General features: G+C 46.1%; 1 protein-coding gene across 1 annotated transcript in view; it reads left to right on the top strand.

The window, feature by feature from the left end:
* Window positions 1-22990, top strand: part of INPP5F (inositol polyphosphate-5-phosphatase F) — a 73615-nt gene that overhangs the window by 21696 nt on the left and 28929 nt on the right. Inside the window, exons 2-8 of the mRNA XM_055118844.1 lie at window positions 5384-5464; window positions 14468-14604; window positions 17644-17772; window positions 18062-18229; window positions 18358-18414; window positions 21327-21525; window positions 22157-22336. Of these exons, the coding sequence (XP_054974819.1) occupies window positions 5384-5464; window positions 14468-14604; window positions 17644-17772; window positions 18062-18229; window positions 18358-18414; window positions 21327-21525; window positions 22157-22336 (951 nt within the window). The remainder of the gene's footprint in view (window positions 1-5383; window positions 5465-14467; window positions 14605-17643; window positions 17773-18061; window positions 18230-18357; window positions 18415-21326; window positions 21526-22156; window positions 22337-22990) is intronic.

Genomic DNA, 22990 nt, shown 5'->3' with positions numbered 1-22990 from the left:
GCAAGCTCCCCGTGGCATATTCAATATGCCAAAAACAGTAACAACAAGTCTAAAAATGGAGACATTACTGGTGCCTGCTCGAGCAAATCGATGAGCAGTGAGATGACAGTGATACAGTGATACTGATGAAAATTTAACCCCCCCCCCCCAATTAAGAACCAAGGACATTTGCAACTAATGTCAATTAGTATCCTTACTATAAGAACTCGGTCAACAAGGAATATAAATACCCAATAGGAGATGTGAAGAAGAAATGATAGAAAAAGAAAGCAGCCAGTCTGATCACTGTTTCTTACCAGAATGAGAAGAAAATAAGCAGAATGTTGGGTAAGGAAGACCATCAAGTTAGGAAACATAAAGAAATCCCAGGAGCCCGTGCTGTGACTCGGGGGTGGAGCGCCATGCGTGTGGTGCCGCTGTGCTAGGGTGGTCCTCGGCACCGCAGCCAGTGCTCGGCCTGGCACGCTGCAGGCCTGTGTGTGCAAGCACTGCCCCCAGCCAGCAGGCCGAGAGGATAGGCCTCCTCCTCCCGTCCCGGCCGCAGCAGCATCGGGAAGGGGAAGGAAAGGGAAAGGCGTTCTGAATGCTGGCGGGCGCACTCTCAGGGCTTTCACGCGCCCTGGTGGAAGTCAGCTTGGTTTATAGCCTTCGTAGAAAGCGGCTGGCGGTGATAGAGCCAGGTGCTTGCCTTGCATGCAGACAACCTAGTTTCAGTCCCCGCATAGCGTAGAGCCCCCCAAAGCCTGCCTGGAGTGATCCCTGAGCACCACGGAGTGGGGCCTGCAAACAAATAGGGCGCACCTGGGGAGAGGTGGTGGGTGTGGGACAGCTCAGAGGCAAAAACATGTATTGTAAAGGAATAACGGGAAACACTTGTGAAAGGGGTGCCTTGATAACTCTTGACCCCAGTGTTTAGAAGGAGAAGGAAAGAAGGGGGGAAGAAGAGGATGGGAAGTAATGGGCGAGCAGGCATCAGGGCTATGGGTGCGTGGGATCGCCAGATACCCCAAACACAGCCTCAGCAGCACTGAAAACAGATCTGAGCGGCAGCCACTGGAACTTCGTAATGTGCCTGTCAAGGTGACAGACAGGGATGGGATGGGGGTGAGGAGGGAAAAAAGGAACAGTAGTTGAGGGAAGTTGACGCTGGCGGTGGGATTGCTGTTGAAATACTACATGCTTGAAACACAACTGTCAGTAACTTTGTAAATCCCAGTTATTTAATTTAAAAAAATCCAAAAGGTATTCAGCTGAAGAAAGCAGACAAAAGAGTGCTGTATAAAATTGGAAAATTTTTGCAAGTGTGCAACTGGGCACTTGATCGCGAGGCGACTCCCGTGCAGCAGGCCTGAGCCCAGCGGCCCTGCTGTCCCGGCTCCCGGCTGCACCAAGAGTGCGCGGTGTGTGGTGCGCAGCCTCAGCTAAGGGGTGGGAGCCCTGGCAGGCACCGCAAGGACGAGGGGCCAGCACAGGAGCTGGGAGTGCGAGCCCACAGAACCCCTGGGGGGCACTCACCATAGAGCAAGTAGGGCCCCAGCCGAGTCCGACCCCAGCAGGCACAGACTGTAAGTGTGCGAGCTTGACCAGCACTGCAGTGGAGTGTGCAACCCCTGCCGTCCCACACCAGCAAAGGGCGGGGCGGGAGGCGCGACTCAAAGGATTCTTTTTCTTCCTCTCACTGGGCTCCCAGACCACAAGGCTGTTGGGGCTTTCTCCATGTAGGCACCGGGGTTTCTCACGGCCTTACATCGGCCCTGCGCCCTTTGAGGCCACCCAGAAATCTCCCGGGCCCTGTCTCTCAGAGGGTTCGAGCAGCTCTGCTCCCTTCCCTCCTGCGGCTGGACAGCACCAGCCTTTGAACTTGCAGCCTGGCCCTTGCTGGACCAGCGCTTCCAACCACTGAGTCATCTCCCAGGGCCCCGATTTGGTAATGGTTGCAGGCTTGAAATACATCTTCGCTTGCTGATTTCATTCCTAGGACTTAGTCTGAAAGCTATTACTAATCAGGGAGGCAAATAAAATACCTCAGATGTTTGCGCAGTGCTCATCGTTTTTCTTAGTACTTTTTTATACTGGGGAAACCAGAAGTCATAAATAACCAAGAGCTAGGAAATGCTTCCTTGGTGGAAACCCGTAAAGTTCATTTTGAAGACTATCTTCCTAAAAACTGTATTTTATTCATAAGATGGAATCCAGCAGTAATGGGGGGGCCATTGTGTTACACCCAGCCGTGCTTGGGGGCTCTTTCTGGCTCTGTCAGTGTAGGATAACATGGGGTTTGTCCTTTTAGCCTTGCCTTAGGGAACATAGTTTACCTTAAAGCATGTCCTTTCTGTATGGACACAGGAAGACAATATTGTGCTTGTAACTTGGGAGTTGATTGACTCCAATAATATTTACTCCTGGGCATCTGCTTTCTTAACTCAAGTTGCTCTCAGTTCCTAGCACCCCAAAAGCAGGATCCCGATGAGGGACAGGACGGATCCAGGGCAAGTGGTGAGTTATATGCTACCCTGGCATCGAGATAGGCCAGGCCAAAGTGCCACAATACTCAACTATAAGTTGAGAGCATGATCATGGACAATGCTGTCATGATCCAAAAGTAACGATGAGATTAGGATCCTGCTGAGGTTAGGAAGATTAACCTGGCCTGAGGACTGTGGTCTGGAGATGCCCTCAGGAAAAACCAAACTTTATATCGCTTACTGTGCTCGTACAGAATGACATTGCTAGAAATATTAGAAGTAGATTTACTATAACTATTTAAGTAGATTACTACCTCACACTCTGACACATCCTTGCTTGGACCCCCACCCTTGAGTGGATCTCCTTAGATGAGATTTTGTTAATCTCCTCAAGAAATGGTCTTACCCTTCTTTGTTGATTTGTTGATGTTAAACCCACCTTTGTGTCACCACCCTATGTAATTTGCTATATAAACTAAGACTGTGGGGCACTGAGGGGAGATAGAAGAGACGGGGATAGGAGAAAGAAGACAAGAGAGACAGAAGAAGAAGGAGACAGAAAAGGGAGACAGAGAAAGAAGACACAAGACACAGAGAGACAGGCGCAGAGAGATAGGCGCAGAGAGACAGGCACAGAGAGACAGACGCAGAGAGACAGACGCAGAGAGACAAGCATAGAGGAAGATGCAGAGAGAGATTGAGAACCGGGAGTTAAGCAGAGAGAGAGAATGAAATAAACTGATCGAGCAACCAGTTTGGCCTTCTTCCTTCCTTCACCTGCCTCATCATCACCATCAGCCTCCCCGGGGTGGGGGAAGTGGCTGGAGACTACCGAACGCCTGCAGCGGGAGAGATAGAGCCCCGCTGGGCCCCCTCTTCCCCTTTGTGTTTTTACACAGTCAGTCCTGGCGTGGGTTTGGGGGACCGTGTGGTGCTCGAGACCAACCAGGGACCAGCCACCTTAGCTCCTGTACTAGCTCTCGATCCCTAAATTTTAAAGAGTATCTTAGAGGCCTGAGAAAACGCTAATGTTAGAAGAGGCAACCAGCATTTATATTTGTCTCACTGTCACTTGGTATGCACATAGGACCTGAAGTGTAGCAGAATAATGAGTTATCTCAGTGGTGGGCTGAGAGTGATAATTTTTCAATTTTATGCTGTATAACTTTAGAATACATGATTAAAATGTAAATATCGGGAGCCCACATAGATAGCATAGCGGGTAGGGAGCTTGCCTTGCACGCACCCGATCCAGTGCCATGTTTGGCCCCCTGAGCATCTTGCCGGTTAATTGCAGAGGGAGGCTCTCTGCTTGCTGGTTTGGAGCGCGGGCCCCAAATCACGGCCTGGCTTTGGGGAGCGTTACTCTCAGCCTTGCTCTGAGTAACTGTCCTAGCATTCTTGTTGTTGTTTTGGGGTCTCACCCCAAGATGCTCAAGAGTTACTCCTGGCTCTTCAGGGATCAAACCTGTGCTGGGTGTGTGCAGGGCCAGCTTGCCTTAACTGCTATACACCTTAACTCCAGTCCCTCCTAAAGTTCTTTTTCCTTATCTTTAACAGGTTCCTCATTTCTCACTCATTTGTCATGATTGGAAATGGTCATGTGTAAAAATTCAGAGTTTAAAAATTCCTTTTTTTTTACTTTAATTCTTGCAATAAAAACAAAGTCGACTTTTTAAATGTTTTAAACCTCCCATTGACTATGCTATTAACACAGACATTCAGGATGTAATAGTACAGACTTAAACAGACTCGGAGCCCACGATTACCCTGTGAATTACAGATTGATCATGAATTTCACTAAATTTAAATGGCAATAATTAAAATATAATTTTGACTTCCAAAATAAATGGTTTTGCTCTTGCTAATCTTTCTAGTTATTGAACCCCAGTGCATCTATCTCCACTGATGTGGAGCCTGGGTTCCAAAAGATACTTCAGGTTTCATTTCTTCAGGTGTGGCTAGTGTTACGAGTTAATTGTCCTCCTGTGTGTCTAGAGTAGCACCAGGTATATACGTGCCGCCCTGAAGAGAATTAAGGAAACAGCCTCCTAGATTATTGTTCTGCGATTCAGATGAGGAACCCAATATAAACAGCCTGGTTTTTTGCTGGGGAAATCACGGGAAAGAATAGTAGCCTTCCGAATCGCTTAGCTTGGTGTAACTTCCCTTGAGAAATGGTGTTTTCCAGAGTGCCCACTGCCCCGTGGCCCTCTCTGCAGCCGAACAGGGCCAGCGCATGCCCCCTCTTGGGATGTAGTAGCCTCTTCTCTCCACTGCAGGGCGCCAGAGTACTGCCTCCCAACTGAGCACCTCAAATATCACTTGTCACTTCATTACTGTTCTGTATCAGACGACTTATGTAGGCGTTCCTGCTTTTTCAAGTTACTTCTTTTTAAAAATATATTTTTTAATCGAATCACTGTGAGATACAGTACAAAGCTTTCATGATTGAGTTTCAGTCATACAATGTTCGAACACTCATCTCTCCACCAGTGTACATTTTTCCACCACCAATGTCCCCCGTATTCCTCCTGCCACCCCTCCCCACTCTCTGCCTCTATGGCAGGCACTTTCCTTCTTACTCTCTCTCTACTTTTGGGCATTATGGTTTATAATACAGATACTGAGAGGCCATCACGCTTGGTCCTTTGTCTTCCAGCACGCCTCTCCCATCCCGAGCGACTCCTCCAACCACCACTGACTTAGTGACCCCTTCTGCATCCCAGCTGCCTTCTGCCCCGCTCATGAGGCAGTTTCCCAACTTCACGTATCTTCTACTGATATATTCAGCTCTGGGCATTTATAACTGCTTTTGGTGGGGGGGGGTACAAATCATTTTAAAATAGACTGTAAAGATATTTTACTATGTTTCCTAATGTATATTTTCTCATGCAATGCTTCTTTCTTTCTTTTAGCTACGGATCTGCTTCTTGCCTGGAATCCCATTTGCTTGGGGTTGGTGGAAGGTGTTATTGGGAAAATTCAGCTTCACTCAGGTATGTTTTTAGTCTTTAAAATTGTCAAGTTTACTATGGTGTTCTTTGACTTTCTTCCTTTAAGGATAAGTGTAGATTCTGTCATGACTTTGATTCCTCTGTTTTAATTTTGTTTTTATTTTGCCTGCCCAATGTGGGTGTATTTTCATGTAAGTATGAGAAGTGAAAATAAAACTTCAGGGTGGGAGGTAGGTCACATGACAGCACCTGTCTGGCCTGTGCGGGGCCCTGACTTGGATCTCTGGTACTACCAGACCCCCTGGGTACCATTAGGTTGTGGCCTCTGTGAAAGACAAAGCTGTGAAGAAAAAGAGGCAGATGTTACCATCCTTTCTTCCTCCTTCAAAAAGAAGGAAAATGAGACTGCGCAGGACAGGCGAGGTGACAGTGGGGACACGTGGCTTCACCCCATCTGAACAGTGCTCAGAGACGAGGAAAACTAAACTTGCCAAGGTCAGACTTGTGGGAGGTCAGGAGAGAGGCTTTGGGGGTCAGTAGAGTCTGGGGTCTTTGGGGATGCTGGTTGCTTGGTACACGGGGGCTTACTCTGTAGCAACTGCATAACGTGTATATGCAGCGTATACATTCTTCTTGGCATTTATTTCACACAAAAGAGTCTGAAGAGCACTGTTTATGAGTTTTAAATTTATGCAGCATAAATCATATATTGATCTTGGAGCCAGAGCGATAGAACAGTGGATAGGGTGTTTGCCTTGTATATGGCCAACGCGGGTTCAATCTCCAGCATCCCATATGGTCCCCCAAACATCGCCAGGAGTAACCCCTGAGCATTGCCTGGTGTGACTCAAAAAGCAAAAAAAAAAAAGTAATAAATAAATAAATCATATATGTATATATATATATTTTTTTAAATGAAAGAGAACAAAACTTCCCACATTGTGAACACATAACAGTTTCTGTGTGTTGGGAATAGCTGGGCAGTGAGTGTGAACTGGCCCATTACTGCCCTCACGGAGCTTACAGAGAGACCAGTGAGTCACCACTGCCCGTAGGTGTGCATGTATGTGATCACTGGAGGATGTGCTCCACGGGCGGCGGGCAGTGATTGCAGGGCAGAGGGTTGTAACAAGGCAGGCCACAGGCCAGGACCCGCTGCTCTGGGTCAGCTGGCTGTTCCTGATGCATTTGACACTGGCCTGGGGGAGGGAGGGTGTCTCTGAGCGTGCAGGTACCTTCTTGGAGCCCTGTCCACAACAGCCAGTGATTGGTAAGTAAGGGCCGTTCACCAGACCCTTGCTTGGAAGGGTCAGCACCTGTGTATTGTTTCTTTATGGGCAGGACCAAGTTTCTGCCCTCCCATGAACCCGCAAACCAGCCCGTCCCTTTCAGTCCCTCCAGCCACTGAGGGAGAGCCACCCTTTAGGGACTGAGCCTGAGTCTGTCGGCTGTGGGGGAGCCTGGCCCAGGGTTGTCCCATTCCCAGAGATTAGACAGCTCCCAGGGGCCGCCCTAGAGAGGGGCCTTCCGAGCAGGAGGGCTGGCGGAGGACCAGTCCCTTTCTCTAAGCAGAGGGTTAGTGGCATTACTGGGCTGGTCTGTGGGGCAGAGAGGAGTCCCCAAGAGGTGACAGAGGTGTGGCCGGCTCCTTGACCAGCCCCCGCTTACATGCACAGCTCCACCCTTTCTTTGTAGTCCAGAGCCTAGCGGTTGGTTAGGGGAGGTGTTTCGGGAATATTTTGGAAAGGGAGAGGTAGGGAATAGCACGAACTGGAGGAAGAAAATAGCGAAAGAGAAGCAGGACAGGAGAAGGCTTTGCTCCCCCTCCTCATCTTGTCCCTTCTTCCCTGTCACATCACTTCCAAGGTTTGGCTCTTCAGAGAGGGCGTGGGAGGACACAAAGGAACGTCTTTGCTGCCCCCCACTGTTCTTCCTGTCCCCCTGGGAGAGCGGCAGCCCCACCCGCTGCCAGTCAGTCCCCCCAAGCCGCCTCTGAGCACCAGCCCCCCTCCTCTCCCCTGCTCACCCGAGCCTGCCGCAGCCCTGCCCCCTTGCCTGGCTGATGTACTCCTGGCACCTCTCAGCACGGAGAGACGCTTGGGGTGCGCTTTGCCATGGGAACGCCTTACCTCTGGCGGGCAGAGATTGAGGGGAATCAAATGTCTGCTCTTCACCGCTTTCTCACTCCGATTTCCCCTCCTACTTCTCTACATACTAATGCGTGAAGATTGCTCTTGCCTGGTGAGGCAGGAACAGAAATTCGCTGGAGCACATTTGTCACTGAGTGTGAATGCCCGTGGGGGCGGCAAGCTGCTGCTCCACCTGGCGCTGCCCGCTGGGCTCCCTCCATGGTGTGGGGGCCAGTTCCTTGCGCTTTGCAATGTCCCATATTTTTTTTCTTTTTCTCCCTTTTTTTAATTTTGTTTTTGTCTTGGGGCCACACCCAGCAGTGCTCAGGGATGGCTCCTAGTTCTGAGCTCAGGGATCAGTCCTGGCGGGCTCAGGGGACCTTTTGGGTTGCTGGGGATCAAATCCAAGTCGTCTGTGTGCAAGGCCAGCACCCTACCCACTGTACTGTCGCTCATCGTCTCAAATTTTTCTTTAGAAGTTCAAGTCATCACACTCTGTCACTGGGTCATTAACATCTAACCCTGGGGTTTGATTCTCAGCTCCTGAAAGCTTTGAGATCTCTCTGCCCCACAGGCCCCGACACTGAGTCTGCGCCCTGTAAACAATGGTGGATAAGTATTTCCTCACGGGGGCTGGGTGACAGTGCAGCAGGGAGGGTGCGAGAAAAGATTGTCCCACGCTAAAGACTTGAATTGATCACAGAAGTTCCTTAAAGTCAGGTCTGTTTTGAAGTTTGAGAGAATAAACTCAGGAGAAGAAGTAGTCGAAAAGGCAAGAGCATTTAGTTCACAACATGTGCAGAAGTAGTTGGAGGAGGAACTTGTCAGGGATCTTGTTTGATTTGTCAATAGAGGCTCCTGCTTTCACAATTGAGTCGATTCCTCATAATGTTGAATAGCGCCAGAATGCAGTTCACTCCAGCACTCATTCATTAAAATAGTATCGCCATCTGTCGTTTCTTCACTTCTCAAGGGCTGAAGATGTTTCAGTCATTGAAATAGTAAAATCTATTATGTGTGTGAAATTCTTTTTTTTTTTTTTTCAGTTTGGGGTCACGCTTGGCTCAGTGCTTGGGAGCTATTTCTGGCTTATTGCTCGGGGTCACTGCTGAGCAGTAATGTTCAGGGTACCCCGCAGTTCTGGGGAGTAAACCCAGGGCTCCTGCATGCAAAGCCTGTCCTCCAGACCACTGGGCTATCACCCTGGTCCTGGATACGATTTGTTTTGTTTTGCTTTTAGGCCATACCCGGCAATGCTCAAGGGTTACTCCTGGCTCTGTGCTCAGGGATCACTCCTGGTGGTACTCAGGGGACCACATGGGGTGGTGAAGATTGAACCCGGGCAAGCCGTGCTCAGCTAAGTCGTTGGGGTGAGGGGTCACTCCTGATGGTGCTTAAGGTACCAGGTGGTGCTGGGAATCGAATATGGGTCTCTTGTAAGCAAAGGATGGGATCAGCCCATTGAACTCTCTCACCCTCAGGCTCCTGAGAGATAGTTTTTAAGACTCATAGATACAAAGTACCTTATGTTTTTCATGGAGCATAATAGATAATTTCATTTCACAATTAAGGGTTTTTCATTTTTCCTGTGCTGGGGATTGAACCCAGGTCTCATGCCTGCAAGGCAAGGCAGGCGCTTGACTGTTGACCCACGTCCCCAGCCCATTAAAATTTTAAATTCATCCTAAGATCCATAGACTAAACTGAAAATGACTCTAATTGCTCCATCTGCTACTTTTGAAACGGAGCATATTAAAAGTGCCTCTTGCCCTAGATGTTCTTATGAGTCATTGTCAATTTCTATAAACCCTGATGAGCAAACTTCAGTAGACAGCAGAGCAGCCCGTCGAGACCACTGGAGGATGAATAGGTTAATCATCAGCTCTTTGGTCACTGAGAACCTGGAAATGACGGTGCTTTCAGACACCAGGTGCCTGACACTGAAACACACAGCCGTGTTTTCGCTGCCACTGCTATGCCGATAGTATTACTTGTAATTTTGCTTATTTGATGTATGATGTTCCCTGGATATACTCAGGGGTATGTTATACTCTGTTTACATCGGGGCTCGGGGAGAAGCACTTCTCTTAGTGTGTCCCGCATGCAGTGAGCACAGGGAGGCAGCTCTGCGGTGGCCGTCCAGGGCACTTTCAAGCACTGTCCCACTACACCGCTCAGGTTAAAACGCCTGGCAAGCACTGCAGCCATGACTTGTGTCCATCAGAGTGTGCACCCCGAAACCAAAGGCATGGAGACCTCAGCACTGCAACTTACCATGTGACCCCGGGCGAGCATCACAGATGAAATCATGTGCATACGCCTGGCCTTTGCACACTGTGAATCATCATGGCAGCATCAACAACAGTAAAGGAAAGTGGAGGGAGGGGTCGATAGAAGAGAAGAGGAGGAAAGACGGTACATTTGATTAAGTCCATTCCGTAAAGTATCTGGGTGGTGGGAGTTTGAGCCGAGTCCAGCTGTGTTCAGAGGACACTCCTGGCCGTGCTGGGAGATCATATGCGGTACCAGAAACTGAACCAGTGTTGGCCAAGTGCAAGGTCTGTGCCTTAGTGCTGTGCTATCTCTCTGGTCCCTGCTGTAATTTATTAAATTATAAACCCTAGAGCTATTCTAAAATGAACCCCAAGTAAACTGGCAGGTACAAATGAACTAGGAAGGGGGCTTCCTAATGTTAGCTTCTCTGCCAAGCTGCAGTTCTCTAAATTGTTCAGTCTGAGGTAGAAATAATTCCTAGGAGCTTAGGAGACCTATAAGAAGAGGCCAGAGTGATAGTACAAATAATAGGGAGCTTGCCTTGCAAGAGGCAGACCCAGGTTCCATCCTGGGCACGACATATGGTCCCCTGAGCGTGCCAGAAATCATCCCTGAGCACAGAGCCAGGAGTAAGCTCTGAGTACCACTGGGTGTGATCCAAAATAACAACAGAAAGAGACTTGTAGTAAGGATTTCTTTTTACTTAGCAAAGTGAATTGATATTAACAGTTCATTGTGTGTTATGTGCTTTATTTATCATGCATTGGGTTTATTATGTGTTCAGTGCTGTCAACCGTGACCCATGCGTGACATATCTTTCATCACATGGTAGATCCTTGCTTAATGATTAATGATGATGATGAAGAGTGAAGTGGCCAGTAAAAGCCCGGAAAATTTGGAGTAAAATTCCACTCCTACTTTATGCAAAAAACTCTGAAAGCCTTAAAACCGTTTTCATTTATGACTTATAAAACATCTTCAAAACAATATTTCTTTACTGAGAATTGACTGATTTCTGCAGGAAAGCAAATACTATGCATCTCTTTTTAAAAAATGTTATTAATTAAAAAAAATTGAATCACAGTGAGATATACAGTTACAAAGTTGTTCATGATTGGATTTCAGTTTCCATCCTTAACCCCTTCCACCTCCATCTCGAGACCTTCCCCCTGCCTCTCTCTCTCTCTCTCTCTCTCTCTCTCTCTCTCTCTCTCTCTCTCTCTCTCCTCCCCGTCTCTCACTCCCCCCCTCACCCCTTTTGGGGATTATGGTTTGCAATACAGATACTGAAAGGTTATCATGTATATCCCTTTACCTACTTCCAACACTCAGTTCTTGTCCATAGTGATTATTTCCAAGTATTATTGTCATACTGGTTCCTTTTCTATCCTAACTGCTCTCCGCTCTACACATACACACTTCTGGTAGCTTCCAGCCATTCTTTTCTCCTATTTTCCCTGGCCTTGGATATTAGTCTCATGCTATCTTTTTTATATCCCACAAATGAATGCAATCATTCTATGTATGTCTGTCCTTCTCCTGACTCATTTCACTCAGCATGGTACTCTCCATGTTCATCCATTTATAAGCAAATTTCATTACTTCATTTTTCCTAACAGCTACACGTCTCTTTTAAAAATAATTTTTCTTGACTGGAGTGATAGTGCAACAGGTAGGCACTTGCCTTGCCCATGGTAGACCTGGGTTCATCCCTTGGCTTCCCCTATGGTCCCCAGAGAGAACTCAACAGGCTAATTAATTGGTTGCTCTGCATATAAGAGGTCTAGGTTCCATCCTTGGCACTGCATCGTCTCCTGGGCACACAACCACCACTAGGTATAATTTCAAACTTGAAATATATAATTTTTCTTGTCAAGGCCAAGGAGATAGCTTAGCAGGTTGAAATGATGGCTTTGTGTGCAGGTATCCTGACTTCAGTCCCCGGAACCCCATGGTTCCCCGAGCACCACTGGAGCTTCAACAGTGCCTTATATGGCCCCAAAATACAAACAGATTTTTCAGGGGTGGGGAGAGGACTCAGAGCACTGCAGCTCAGGCTTTGCATACAGGAGACTCAGTCTGGGCACTGCGTGGCCTCCCTGGCACTGCCGGGAGTAGCTCTCGCGCACAGCACACCTGACTAGTTGTGGCACAAGAACAAAATAAAACATTTTTCATATGAGGTAGATAAATACTTTTTTTAAAATTCCATTATTTTAAACACTTTTTATATAATGAGGAATTCCTAAAACAGTTTCAGTCATTTAAATTTTGATGCTTAAGTTTTAATGATATGAACTTAAACTGAAAAGTTGCTTTGCATGCTGCCTTTCCTGGATAGATATTCTCTCTCTCTCTCTCTCTCTCTCTCTCTCAGGGTAAGGGGGTGCACACCATATGATTCTCAGGGCTTACTCTTGACTGCACTCAGGGATCACTCCCAGCGGGGTTCAGGGAACCATATGGGATGCTGGGGATTGAACCTGGGTAGGCCACATGGTCGTGAGCAAGCACCCTACCTACCTACTATACCATCCATCGCTCCAGCTTCTCATTTAAGTAAAAATCTTTTGAAAGAAGGAGAAATTAGGGGCCGGAGCCCAAATACAGCAGGTAGGGAGTTTGCCTTGACTGTAGCCAACCTGAATTCAATCCCAGGCTTCCAGCATGGCATTCCCTGAGACTGCCAGGAGTGATTCCTGAGTACTGAGTGAGGAATAACCCCTGAGCACCGCCGGGTAAGGCCCAAAAACCAAAAAAAGAAAAAAAAAGGATCTGAAAGATAACTGGAGCTTCTGGTGTTTTCTTTTCTTCTTTCTCTTGTATAAAGACTTCTTTCATAGGTCTTACCATTCCCTCTTACCCAGTTCTCATATATTTACTTATTTGCTCAGTCCCTGTGTACACATAAAATAGGATTTTAATTGCTAACGAATACTCTAAAGAACAAACATGCTAACAAAGTAAAATATTGTCAGTAGTTTGGTTTTTCCCTTTCCATACAAAATAGTGTTTCTCAGAGTTACTACCTTTTCCCTTCAGCATGCTAACGGAGCAGACTGTGGTTTGAATTTATATTGGCATTTTATTTTGGGTTACCCCCAAATTCTGGTTGATATAGGTATTTTTAACTTTGAACAAATTTCTGTTACATGAAAGTACTCACATAAGGGGAGATTTCTCTACTTTGTGCACAATTATTCTTAGTCTCTAAAGAAAAGCACCTTTGAACTGGTGCTGGCAAGCACCAAAATTCTTGTTTGAATGGAATAATGAAATGTCTCAGCAAGTTAAGTGTAAAGCAGTATGTGGTCCCTTGCTCTCAAACACTCAACAGACTTGTCCTGTTTGATGATTTTCTTAAACATCAGCCAGGTTTCCCTTCAGTCATTTCCCTCAACTCCTCTGATGTTACATGAGGTGGGTGTTTGAGATTTGAACCATTTCCGTGGCTTACAAAACTTAGAGCTGGCACATCTTTCTCATCTCTTTATCCCGTTTTTTCCCCTTTTCTTTCATTCCATTTCCATCTGTACTTGTAGAGTACTCGTCTCAATAATTTATTTTTTTGCTTTTTTTTGGGGGGGGTCACACCCGGCGATGCACAGGGGTCACTCCTGGCTCTGCACTCAGGAATTACCCCTGGCGGTGCTCAGGGAACCATATGGGATGCTGGGAATCGAACCCGGGTTGGACACGTGCGAGGCAAACGCCCTACCCACTGTACTATTGCTCCAGCCCCTGGTCTCAATAATATTACATTGATCTTTTACTTCCGTGCAGATGAGCATATAGAACTGCATTGTTTAGTAACATATCCATCAACCATGGACCAAGTATGGCGTAGGTGTGTAGTAGGTCATACCATCCTACCATCTGGTATAATTTAACTGTGACATTCAAACAAAGCAGAATCACAATGCATTATTCATCATTAGGTAACATACGATTGCATGAATTTTCTCTTGTCTTTCACATAAAGGTAATGTGCTTTTGCTATTCTTGTGCTTTGATTGAAATACAAATACATATTATAACTATTATATATTAACAGTAAAAGCTTATCACTTAATATGTTGCAAAATAACTATTCATCCATTTATAAAACACTTATAATTTTTTTAAATGAGTGTATCATACTTTATCCGTAAACTCTTCTCTGTCATTTCCAGTGATTTATAATTTACAAATAACTGACTGCAGTTATAGTTTGGGGTTTTATTTCATCTTTTGTCTTGGGACCACATCCAGAAGTTCTGGGCCCCTTCAGGACAGATTGCTTGGGGGACCTTGCGCCATGGACTGACCCCGGGCGGAGCACGCATGGGCACTCATGCTTGAGCTTCTCTTCACCTGCTACAGGCCATTTTCATATCTTTGCTGTTTATCTTCCCTGGAAGGCACATAATAGTTATCTGGTGGGTCGGGGTGACTCCTCGTGGTGCTCGGGGGCTGTTCCTGGCTCTCTGCTCAGGAGGGACCCTCTCAGTGGCCAGGGTACTCTGTTGGGTGTCAGGGATCAAACTGGGATTAGCCGTGTGCGAAGCAAGCAGAAGGCTCATCTTTCATGCGCATCTCGGTAGCCATCTGAGATCGCACATGTGCAGCTTGTCAGGACAGTAGCACTTTCTTTCTTTTTCAGATCTTCCATGGTGGCTTATTTTAATCCGGCAGAAAGCACTGGTGGGCAAACTTCCAGGGGACCATGAGGTCTGTAAAGTTACCAAGATTGCCGTGTTATCCCTCTCTGAAATGGAACCTCAGGATCTTGAGCTAGAGGTAAGTGAAGGTCCAGGAGATACTATGGGCAGTTGATCTAAATATCACTGCGAATAGGAGAATTCAGTTTAATAGGCCAGAATCATGCATTTTCAGTGCCAAGCAGTGTCTTCAGAGTACATTTCTTTCATGGTGTTCCGGCTCCTTAGAGCAGTGGAACCTTTGCACAGTGCCTGTGAATCCCACGTATAAAGCACAGGAAAGCAGAGCGGCTTTGATTGAGGGGGTTGTGGGGCAGAAGACCCTTCAGGCCCTGCCCACCTGGCCTCTGCTAGAAACCTCCTCTGTTCCCCCAGAATCCTGGGGCTCTGCAAACAACAGTTTGAAAAAGTTCCAGGGGGAGACAAGATTTAGCTTTAGCACCAGGCCGGGGCCAGACTTGCCATCTGATCCTGGATCACTCTGCTGAGCCGTCTCCCTGTCACCTGAACTGCAGCTAGCAGCTGACGTAGTAGCTACCACCCACTAACTCCATACATGTGTTTCCTATGCCATGTTTTTAGGCAGGGAGAAAAAGCTCCGGGACAAGATTACATAGTTTGAAAATCAAATCGTTTTCACTTGGCAGCCGTGCTCAGGAAGTATGAGGCCCTGCCCAGCTGTTCCTGGCCAGCTGGGCCAGCAGTCCAGTGCGGGGGCCTGAGGGTGGGGTGTTGCTTGGGCCCTGCAGTGCTAGGGATTGCAGCCACTGCTCAGGGCCACGCAGGGTTGGGGTTGGACTGGGGTTGAGCCGGAGTTCGCTGCATGCACGGTGTCTGCCTGAGCCCTGTTCTCTCTCCGGTCCCCAAACAGTGATTCTGATGCCACACATTTTATGGCAAGTTTACCAATCTAGTTTGAAGAAACCAACATTAAGACACATTTGAGAGGTCAGGGAGACCGCTCAAGTGGTAGGACGCTGCTGGCGTGAGTTGGTGGTCCCCAGCACCACCAGGTGTGACTCCGAGCACTGCTGCCCTTTAAGACTGAGCTTTGCCGAGAATGATCCCTACAAAAAGAAAAACTTGAAAAATTAAAAATTCTTTGTTACAGAAATTAAAAAAACAAAACAGATTAGGAGAGAGAAAGGAGAGAGAGATTGAGAAAAAAAGAGAGGGAGGGAGGGAGGGAGTAGGGGGAGGTACAGTGAGTGAGACATTTGCTTTCCCTGTGTCTGATTCAGTTTGATCCCCAATATCCGATATGGTCCCCTGAGCATTGTCAGGAGTCAGCTCTCCCCCTCCCCCCAACCAAAACCCTCAACCCTGAACAAAACAAAATGGATCAGAATACTTTTTACTCTGCTTTTCATCAGTACCAATGCAAGTACCTTATTCACTGTTCTTGACCCAGAAACAAAGAACATAAGTGGCCATCAGACCTATTAAAGCAGGCCTTTGCAGTTTTTGTTTGTGTTTTATCTTAGCTAGAGCGGCCAGGCTAGCAAAAATTGTATTGGTCCGCCCAGCCAGTGAGTTGGTCTATAGCGCCTTCTGCATGGCTGTGCTGACAGCGTGAAGGTTGCTGGCGCTCCCTCTCCTGCTGGCTCTTCAGGTTGGAACAGAAAGGCTGGGCCAGCAGCGGGATTTAGGGCTAGTTTACCTGGCACTCTCACTGCAGTTGGCAGGTTGCAAGGCAGCACCCCCATTCCAGGGGAGACGGGAGAGTAGACTGGGGAGCGCTACAGGGTGCAGCCCTGGGGGTTTCCTTCACAACAGACACATTGAGTTGCTGACTCATTTCTGTTCTTTTAGAATTGTACAGTCCTTTTAAATGAGGAGAATAAACATCTCACCACTTACAAATACCATTGTCAGGGAATTGAGGGAGTGAGGGAGAGAGGGGGGAGAGAGAGAGACAGAGAGAAAGAGAAAGATAGAGGAGAAAGAGAGCAGGAGGCTGACCCAGCTTCAATCCCCGTCACTCCATATGGTCCCCTGAGCCTTGCCAGGAGTGACTCCTGAGCACAGAGCCAGGAGGAAGCCCTGAGGGGCCAGAGAGGTAATGCAGCAGGTAGGGTGCTGGCCTTGCAGGAAGCTCACCCAGGCTTGATCCCTAGCACCCCATTTGGCTCCCCGTTCCCCCAAGAGTGATCCCTCAGTGCAGAGCTAGGAGGAAGCCCTGGAAACTACGAGGTGTAGCCCCCAAAACAAAAAGAAAGAGTCATGGTGGCTAAAATAGAATTTTAAAAAGAAGGAAAGGAGAAAAAAGGAAGATATTGCAAGATCAAAAGAGAAATATCTTCATGGACCATGACTGCAGCATTAGGTCTGATCGAGGCAGGAATCTTCTAGGTCCTAGATCCAGAAGCAGAGTGTCAACAAGGGAATAAAAAGAGCTCGTGGGAGATCCTGGAGTCAGGCTTCATATCTGAAGGACTTCTCTTCTGCCTGGCGAAAGAAGGGTGGTAGGTTGTTCCAGGTGGGATAACTGCACGTAAAGAATTTGCCTGTCTGAGAAGCTGTAGCATTCCTCCTGGATAAACACGGATCTGAGCAAAAGCTCAGTCTGGACTGACACAGTAGTAATCAGTGTGAAGAAGTTGGGGTTAATCGGAGAGACTTAAGGGGGTGAATCAGGGACACAGACTCCGGGATACCCTAAGTAGTCCAATGGGTGGTGTTCACTGCAGAGGCATATTGAAGAAGAGAGAAAGACGCTGGATTTTAGAGAGTAGAGTACTAATAGGAAGATGTTACATTTTCATTCTTGAGTAGTACAAAAGAGAAAAATGGAGTTCAAATGTGAAGTTAAACATAATATGAGTTAATGAGGAGAGGACAGTTTTCTCAACAAAGCTTGAAGAAGGAGAAGTAACCCAAGGACCGAACTTGGGAACCACCATTTTTCCTCTTCTGTGTTCTTCTATATTCTATATCCTCTTTTCAGCCTTCCACTGAAGCTTCCTAACCTTTAGAACCAGCCTTTTTTAATATCAGTTGTCTGCTTGATCATGTTTACTTTTATCTGCAGTGAGTAGCGGTCACTTCAGTTCTCATAGTTGAACATTCAACAAGCAAATATTAATAGTGAATTCTCTTCCTCTTCTTAATTATCTAGCTTTGTAAGAAGCATCATTTTGGAATTAACAAACCTGAAAAAATTATACCATCTCCTGATGACTCCAAGTTTTTGCTGAAGACCTTGACAAATATTAAATCCAACGTCTCTGCTCCAAATAAAAAGAAAGTAAGAGTTTAACTACGTTGGCTTGGGGTTCATCTTTGAGTTATTTTCCATCAAGAGTCATTTTCCTGCCTTTCATGTTAAAGTGTTGTCACCGCTTCCTTCACGATATTATTCTCTCTCTCTCTCTCTCTCTCTCTCTCTCTCTCTCTCTCTCTCTCTCTCTCTCTCTCTCTCTCTCTCCCCCTCCCTCTCTCCCTCCCTCTCTCCCTCTCCCTCTCCCTCTCCCTCCCCTTTCCCAGGACCTCGTCTTTACATTTACTTCCTGCAGTAATAGATTCATTTCTTGCAGGTTAAAGAAAGTAAAGAAAAGGAGAGGTTGGAGAAGAGATTGCTTGAGGAGTTGCTAAAGATGTTCATGGACTCAGAATCCTTTTTTTACAGTTTGACCTATGACCTGACCAATTCAGTGCAGAGGCAGAGCACTGGGGAGGAGGATCCCCGCCCCCTCTGGCAGAAGGTATCACTCTCTCTCAATTCAGAACAGGGCTCCCTTGAGAACAGAAATTTGCCCTTAAATTTATGGACAGATTTGACTTCTGGAAGAAGCAACATGTTTCTGAACTACTGATTCTTTCCTTTGTCCAGGTTGATGACCGATTTTTCTGGAATAAATACATGATACAAGATCTGACTGAGATTGGTGTGAGTAGTTGTTTCTAAGATATTCCAAGGTGGTTATAGTGATTAGCAAATGTTTTTAAGCAAACTAAAATAAAATTTTAATTTGATGTAATATGTGTATGTTCCCCGCATCCCCACGGCACCCCCAGTAACAGGAAGATAATCCAGCTCAGGCCAACCCAGACTGGTTTTATTTATTTATTTTTTTGCTTTTTTTTTGGGGGTCACACCCAGCAATGCACAGGGGTTACTCCTGGCTCTGCACTCAGGAATTACTCCTGGCGGTGCTCAGGGGACCATATGGGATGCTGGGAATCGAACCCGGGTCAGCCACATGCAAGGCAAATGCCCTGCCCGCTGTGCTATCGCTCCAACCTCATAACCCAGACTGTTTGAAGGCAGGTCCCGATTGCTCTGCAGTGTCATGGGCCTGTCTATTTTACAGGTCCCCAAACGACAGTAATAATTTAAGGCCGTGGAACTAGTGTCCACAGAATTCCTGTGAAGGAGGGGCCTTGCTTACCTGATTACTCTTTCATGATACTGAGTCACTTAACCTTCCTGTTTCCTCAGCAGGGAATTGCTGGTCTCCAGGCTGCCGGTCTCTGAGTCAGAGAGAGGGAATCTGAGGTTATTGCATGCGGCTCCTTCCTGATGGTCAATTAGTTCCCCCTTTCCTGTGTAGGAGAAGTGTGACTGACTGTCCAGGGACAATTTGTTCACTTTGTCCACAAATGAACTACGGAAAGCCTGCTGTGTGCTGGCTGTTGTTTGGACACAAAGTGTGCAAAAAGCTGTATTTGGGTCATATACTGCCCCTGTCAACAGTTTCAGGCAACTTAAGCCTGTTTTCTTTTTTTTTCCACTGGCTAGTGGTTAATATAAGTGATTTTGATTTCATGTAAATTAAATTCATCCAGTGTCTGCCTCTGCTGAGGATGAGGCATGGGAATGATCTTGCCTCTCTCTTTTTTTTTTTTTTTTTTTTGCTTTTTGGGTCACATCTGGCGATGCACAGAGGTTACTCCTGGCTCTGCACTCAGGAATTACTCCTGGCGGTGCTCAGGGGACCATATAGGATGCTGGGAATTGAACCCGGGTCGGCCGCGTGCAAAGCAAACGCCCTACCCGCTGTGCTATTGCTCCAGCACCCCCCCTTTTTTTTTTTTGCTGATCTTGTGATGCTAATCAGTGATCCCCAAAACTCGGTGGACATTTGTCCTGTTCGATGACATAGAGTTCAAATATATTTAGAGGTGTTTTTTCCACCCCAGATGTTTTGCATTACCATTTAGTAATGGCTGAGGACTTGTCACTTGGCACATATATTTCTTTGTTTTTTTCAAGAGTTTTGCATTTAAAAAATGCAGGTAGATGCTTCATTTCACTTTTCTAGCTCCAGTCACTCCCAAGATCCTATCTTAAGCTTTCTAGGACAAAATGAACTGGGGCCTGGGAGGTATCTCAGCGGTCAGGGTCAGTTGCCTTGTGCAGGGATTGGAGTTTGAACCCTGGCTCAACTCACCCCTTGCCCTAGCACTGCTGTCACCCTGGAGACCCCCCAGGCCTTTCCGCCTGGGCCTTAGCACTGAACCTTCAGGCATAGGTGGCTAAGAATTGCTGGACGTGTCCCCTGTACCTCCTCAAAGCTGTTTGTGGAGCACCTCCCCCATTCTCAAAGATAAAGAAAACGAGGCCAGAGTAATAGTGCAAGTAGGGTACCTGCCCGGGCTTGATCCCTAGTACCCCATATGAACCCTGTCAGGAGTGACCCCTGAGTGCTCAGCCAAAGGTACCTTGGGTACTTGAGTGTGGCCCAGAAAAATCCAAAAAAAGGGAAAGAATTAAATTTTTAAAAAGGATTAGAGTATGTGGTTATGGAAGGAAATGTAGACTAAAAATTTATTCTGAGCTATTCTGAGAGAAAAAGAAAAAGACTTTTTATTTAGGTCATTTAACTACTTGGATTTTAGTTTGGTGAAGCATTTTTTTTTTTCTCCAAAGTGGAAAACAGTAAATCTCTTATTTCATAGTAAAGTGATCAGAGTTGGTTGTTTTTACATTAAAAGATGGATACAGTTTGGAGTTAAAAATCAACCCTTTAGTTTTTTCCCTTCAGGTACAGACATATCATAAAAGTTATATGTGTAAGAAGGCTAGACACTTTCTTCATTTTTACTCATTTATCCTTCAGGGAATCTTATATGGTAGTAGTTTTCCTTGTACCATGAAATGAAAGATGAGATTTTTTTTTTTCTTTTTGGGTCACACCCGGCAATGCACAGGGGTTACTCCTGGCTCTGCACTCAGGAATTACTCCTGGCGGTGCTCAGGGAACCATATGGGATACTGGGAATCGAACCCAGGTCGGCTGCATGCAAAGCAAACGTCCTATCCACTGTGCTATCGCTCCAGCCCCAGAAAGATGAGATTTTGAGATTCAGAGATTGACTTGCACGAGTTCATCAGTGATAGCATTTGGGTGTTGTGTGGACAGTTTGGCTCCTGCTTCGATGCTGTGGTTCTAAGCACACAGCTCTTATCTGAATGCTCTCCATAGAGAAAGGAAGGCCCTTCCTTTTTGTATTCCACCCCTCATTCTTTGGTGTTCTCCAAAAGGCAGCAAATACGGCTGAATAATGTGTGCTTCTAATAAACTAATAGAGCTAGCTCTTTGGGTTTAAGAAAGAAGCACTGTTAGGGCTGGAGAGATAGTGCAGAGGGAGAGTGTCTGCTTGCCTTGCAGATAACCAACCCATCTTCCATCCCCAAAACCCCAAACCCTTGCATTCTACCAGGAGTGATTCCTGAGTGAAGAGCCAGGAGTAAGCCCTGAGCACTGCCCTAGTATGTTCACTCCCCCTCTACTCCCCAGAAAGGAAGGAAGGAAGGAAGGATGGGAAAGAATTAACTGGATGCTCATATTGTTTCAGACTCCAGATGTGAACTTTTGGATCATCCCAATTATCCAAGGCTTTGTGCAGATTGAAGAACTTGTGGTTAATTATAATGAATCATCTGATGATGAGAAAAGCAGCCCTGAGACCCCGCCTCAGGATTCCTCATGTGTAGATGATGTTCACCCGAGATTTCTAGTTGCTCTCATTTCACGCCGAAGTAGGCACAGAGCAGGTAAGTAGAAATAACCGTGTATAAATCAGATTTAGGTGAAAATACAAAACACATGAGTTGACATGTTGATGACAGTAATAGATTTGGAAACTCAGACTTATGAGTGATGCAGTTAGGGGTTGATTTTTGGAGATAAGTAAACAGGAACAAGTTGGCAAAAGAAGAAAGAGAAAGTGTATATGTAGGAAGAAGAGAAGAAAATCACTTGGGAAGTATGTCACAATGCCAGCATTTAGTCTGACAGCCTGTATCACAGTAACTCTTTCCTGAATATGTTCATCTTTGGGAAAGCTGGTCTTTCTCCATAGGAACTTAATCTTAGTTTTCAATTTTGATGCACAAAGTTATGATTCATCCAGTGAAGATTTTAGACAAGTTGAAACTGTTTTGCCTGACTGTTGCACATTATATACCCAGTCTCTCCTGAAAGATGTAGATTTAATCAGGAATCACTTGCCTTGTCACCCACTGGATTTGATCCCTCATCTGGTCCTCAGCATCACCAGGTGTGATCCCTGAGCACAGAACCAGGAGTAAGCCCTGAGCACAGTCAGGGAAGAAATCATAATTTAGTCAGGCTACAGAATTTTTAAAATTATTGTTGATGTCTTCTGTTTTAATTTTCTTTTAGGAATGCGCTATAAACGGAGAGGAGTAGATAAAAATGGAAATGTTGCAAATTATGTGGAGACTGAGCAATTAATTCATGTCCACAATCATACCTTATCATTTATTCAGACACGAGGCTCAGTACCTGTCTTTTGGAGCCAAGTTGGGTATCGATATAATCCACGACCTCGGCTGGATAAAAGTGAGCATCTGTTTCATTTATTGGTTTGCAAATGACTTAAGAGAATTGTCTTTAAATCATAAGCTACTTTAGAGGTTTAGATTTGCTTTACCCACTACTTCATTAAGAATAGCAACTCACGTGATGAAATGGAATGGAAAGTAACGTAGTGGTAATAATAGTTATTGACAGTTTAAGTAATTTAACAATAGGAAAACTCCTCAACAATATAGCAATGCATAGTTTATTTCACTGTCACTGTCATCCCGTTGCTCATCGATTTGTTCGAGCGGGCACCAGTAACGTCTCTCATTGAGAGACTTATTGTTACTGTTTTTGGCATATCCAATACGCATGGGTAGCTTGCCAGGCTCTGCCGTGCGGGCTCGATACTCTCGGTAGCTTGCCGGGCTCTCCGAGAGGAGCGGAGGAATTGAACTCGGGTTGGCTGCATGAAAGGCGAACACCCAACTGCTGTGCTATTGCTCCAGCCCTTATTTCACATATTTTTAAAAATAGTTGTTTCTTTAAGGAACACTTTACTGGATGAACATTTTTGTAAAAAAGGTAAATATGTCTAATATTTGTAGAAGTGGGAAATAACATGGCATCTGCAACAGATAAATTTCTTTACTCAAGTGTTTTGCTGTGAAAGGTTTGTTTCTATAAATACTG

Source organism: Sorex araneus, chromosome 11 (assembly GCF_027595985.1).
Source record: "Sorex araneus isolate mSorAra2 chromosome 11, mSorAra2.pri, whole genome shotgun sequence".
Lineage (NCBI taxonomy): Eukaryota > Metazoa > Chordata > Mammalia > Eulipotyphla > Soricidae > Sorex > Sorex araneus.
The sequence above is the reverse complement of the archived record's forward strand: the minus strand, read 5'-3'. Positions and strand labels throughout refer to the sequence as shown.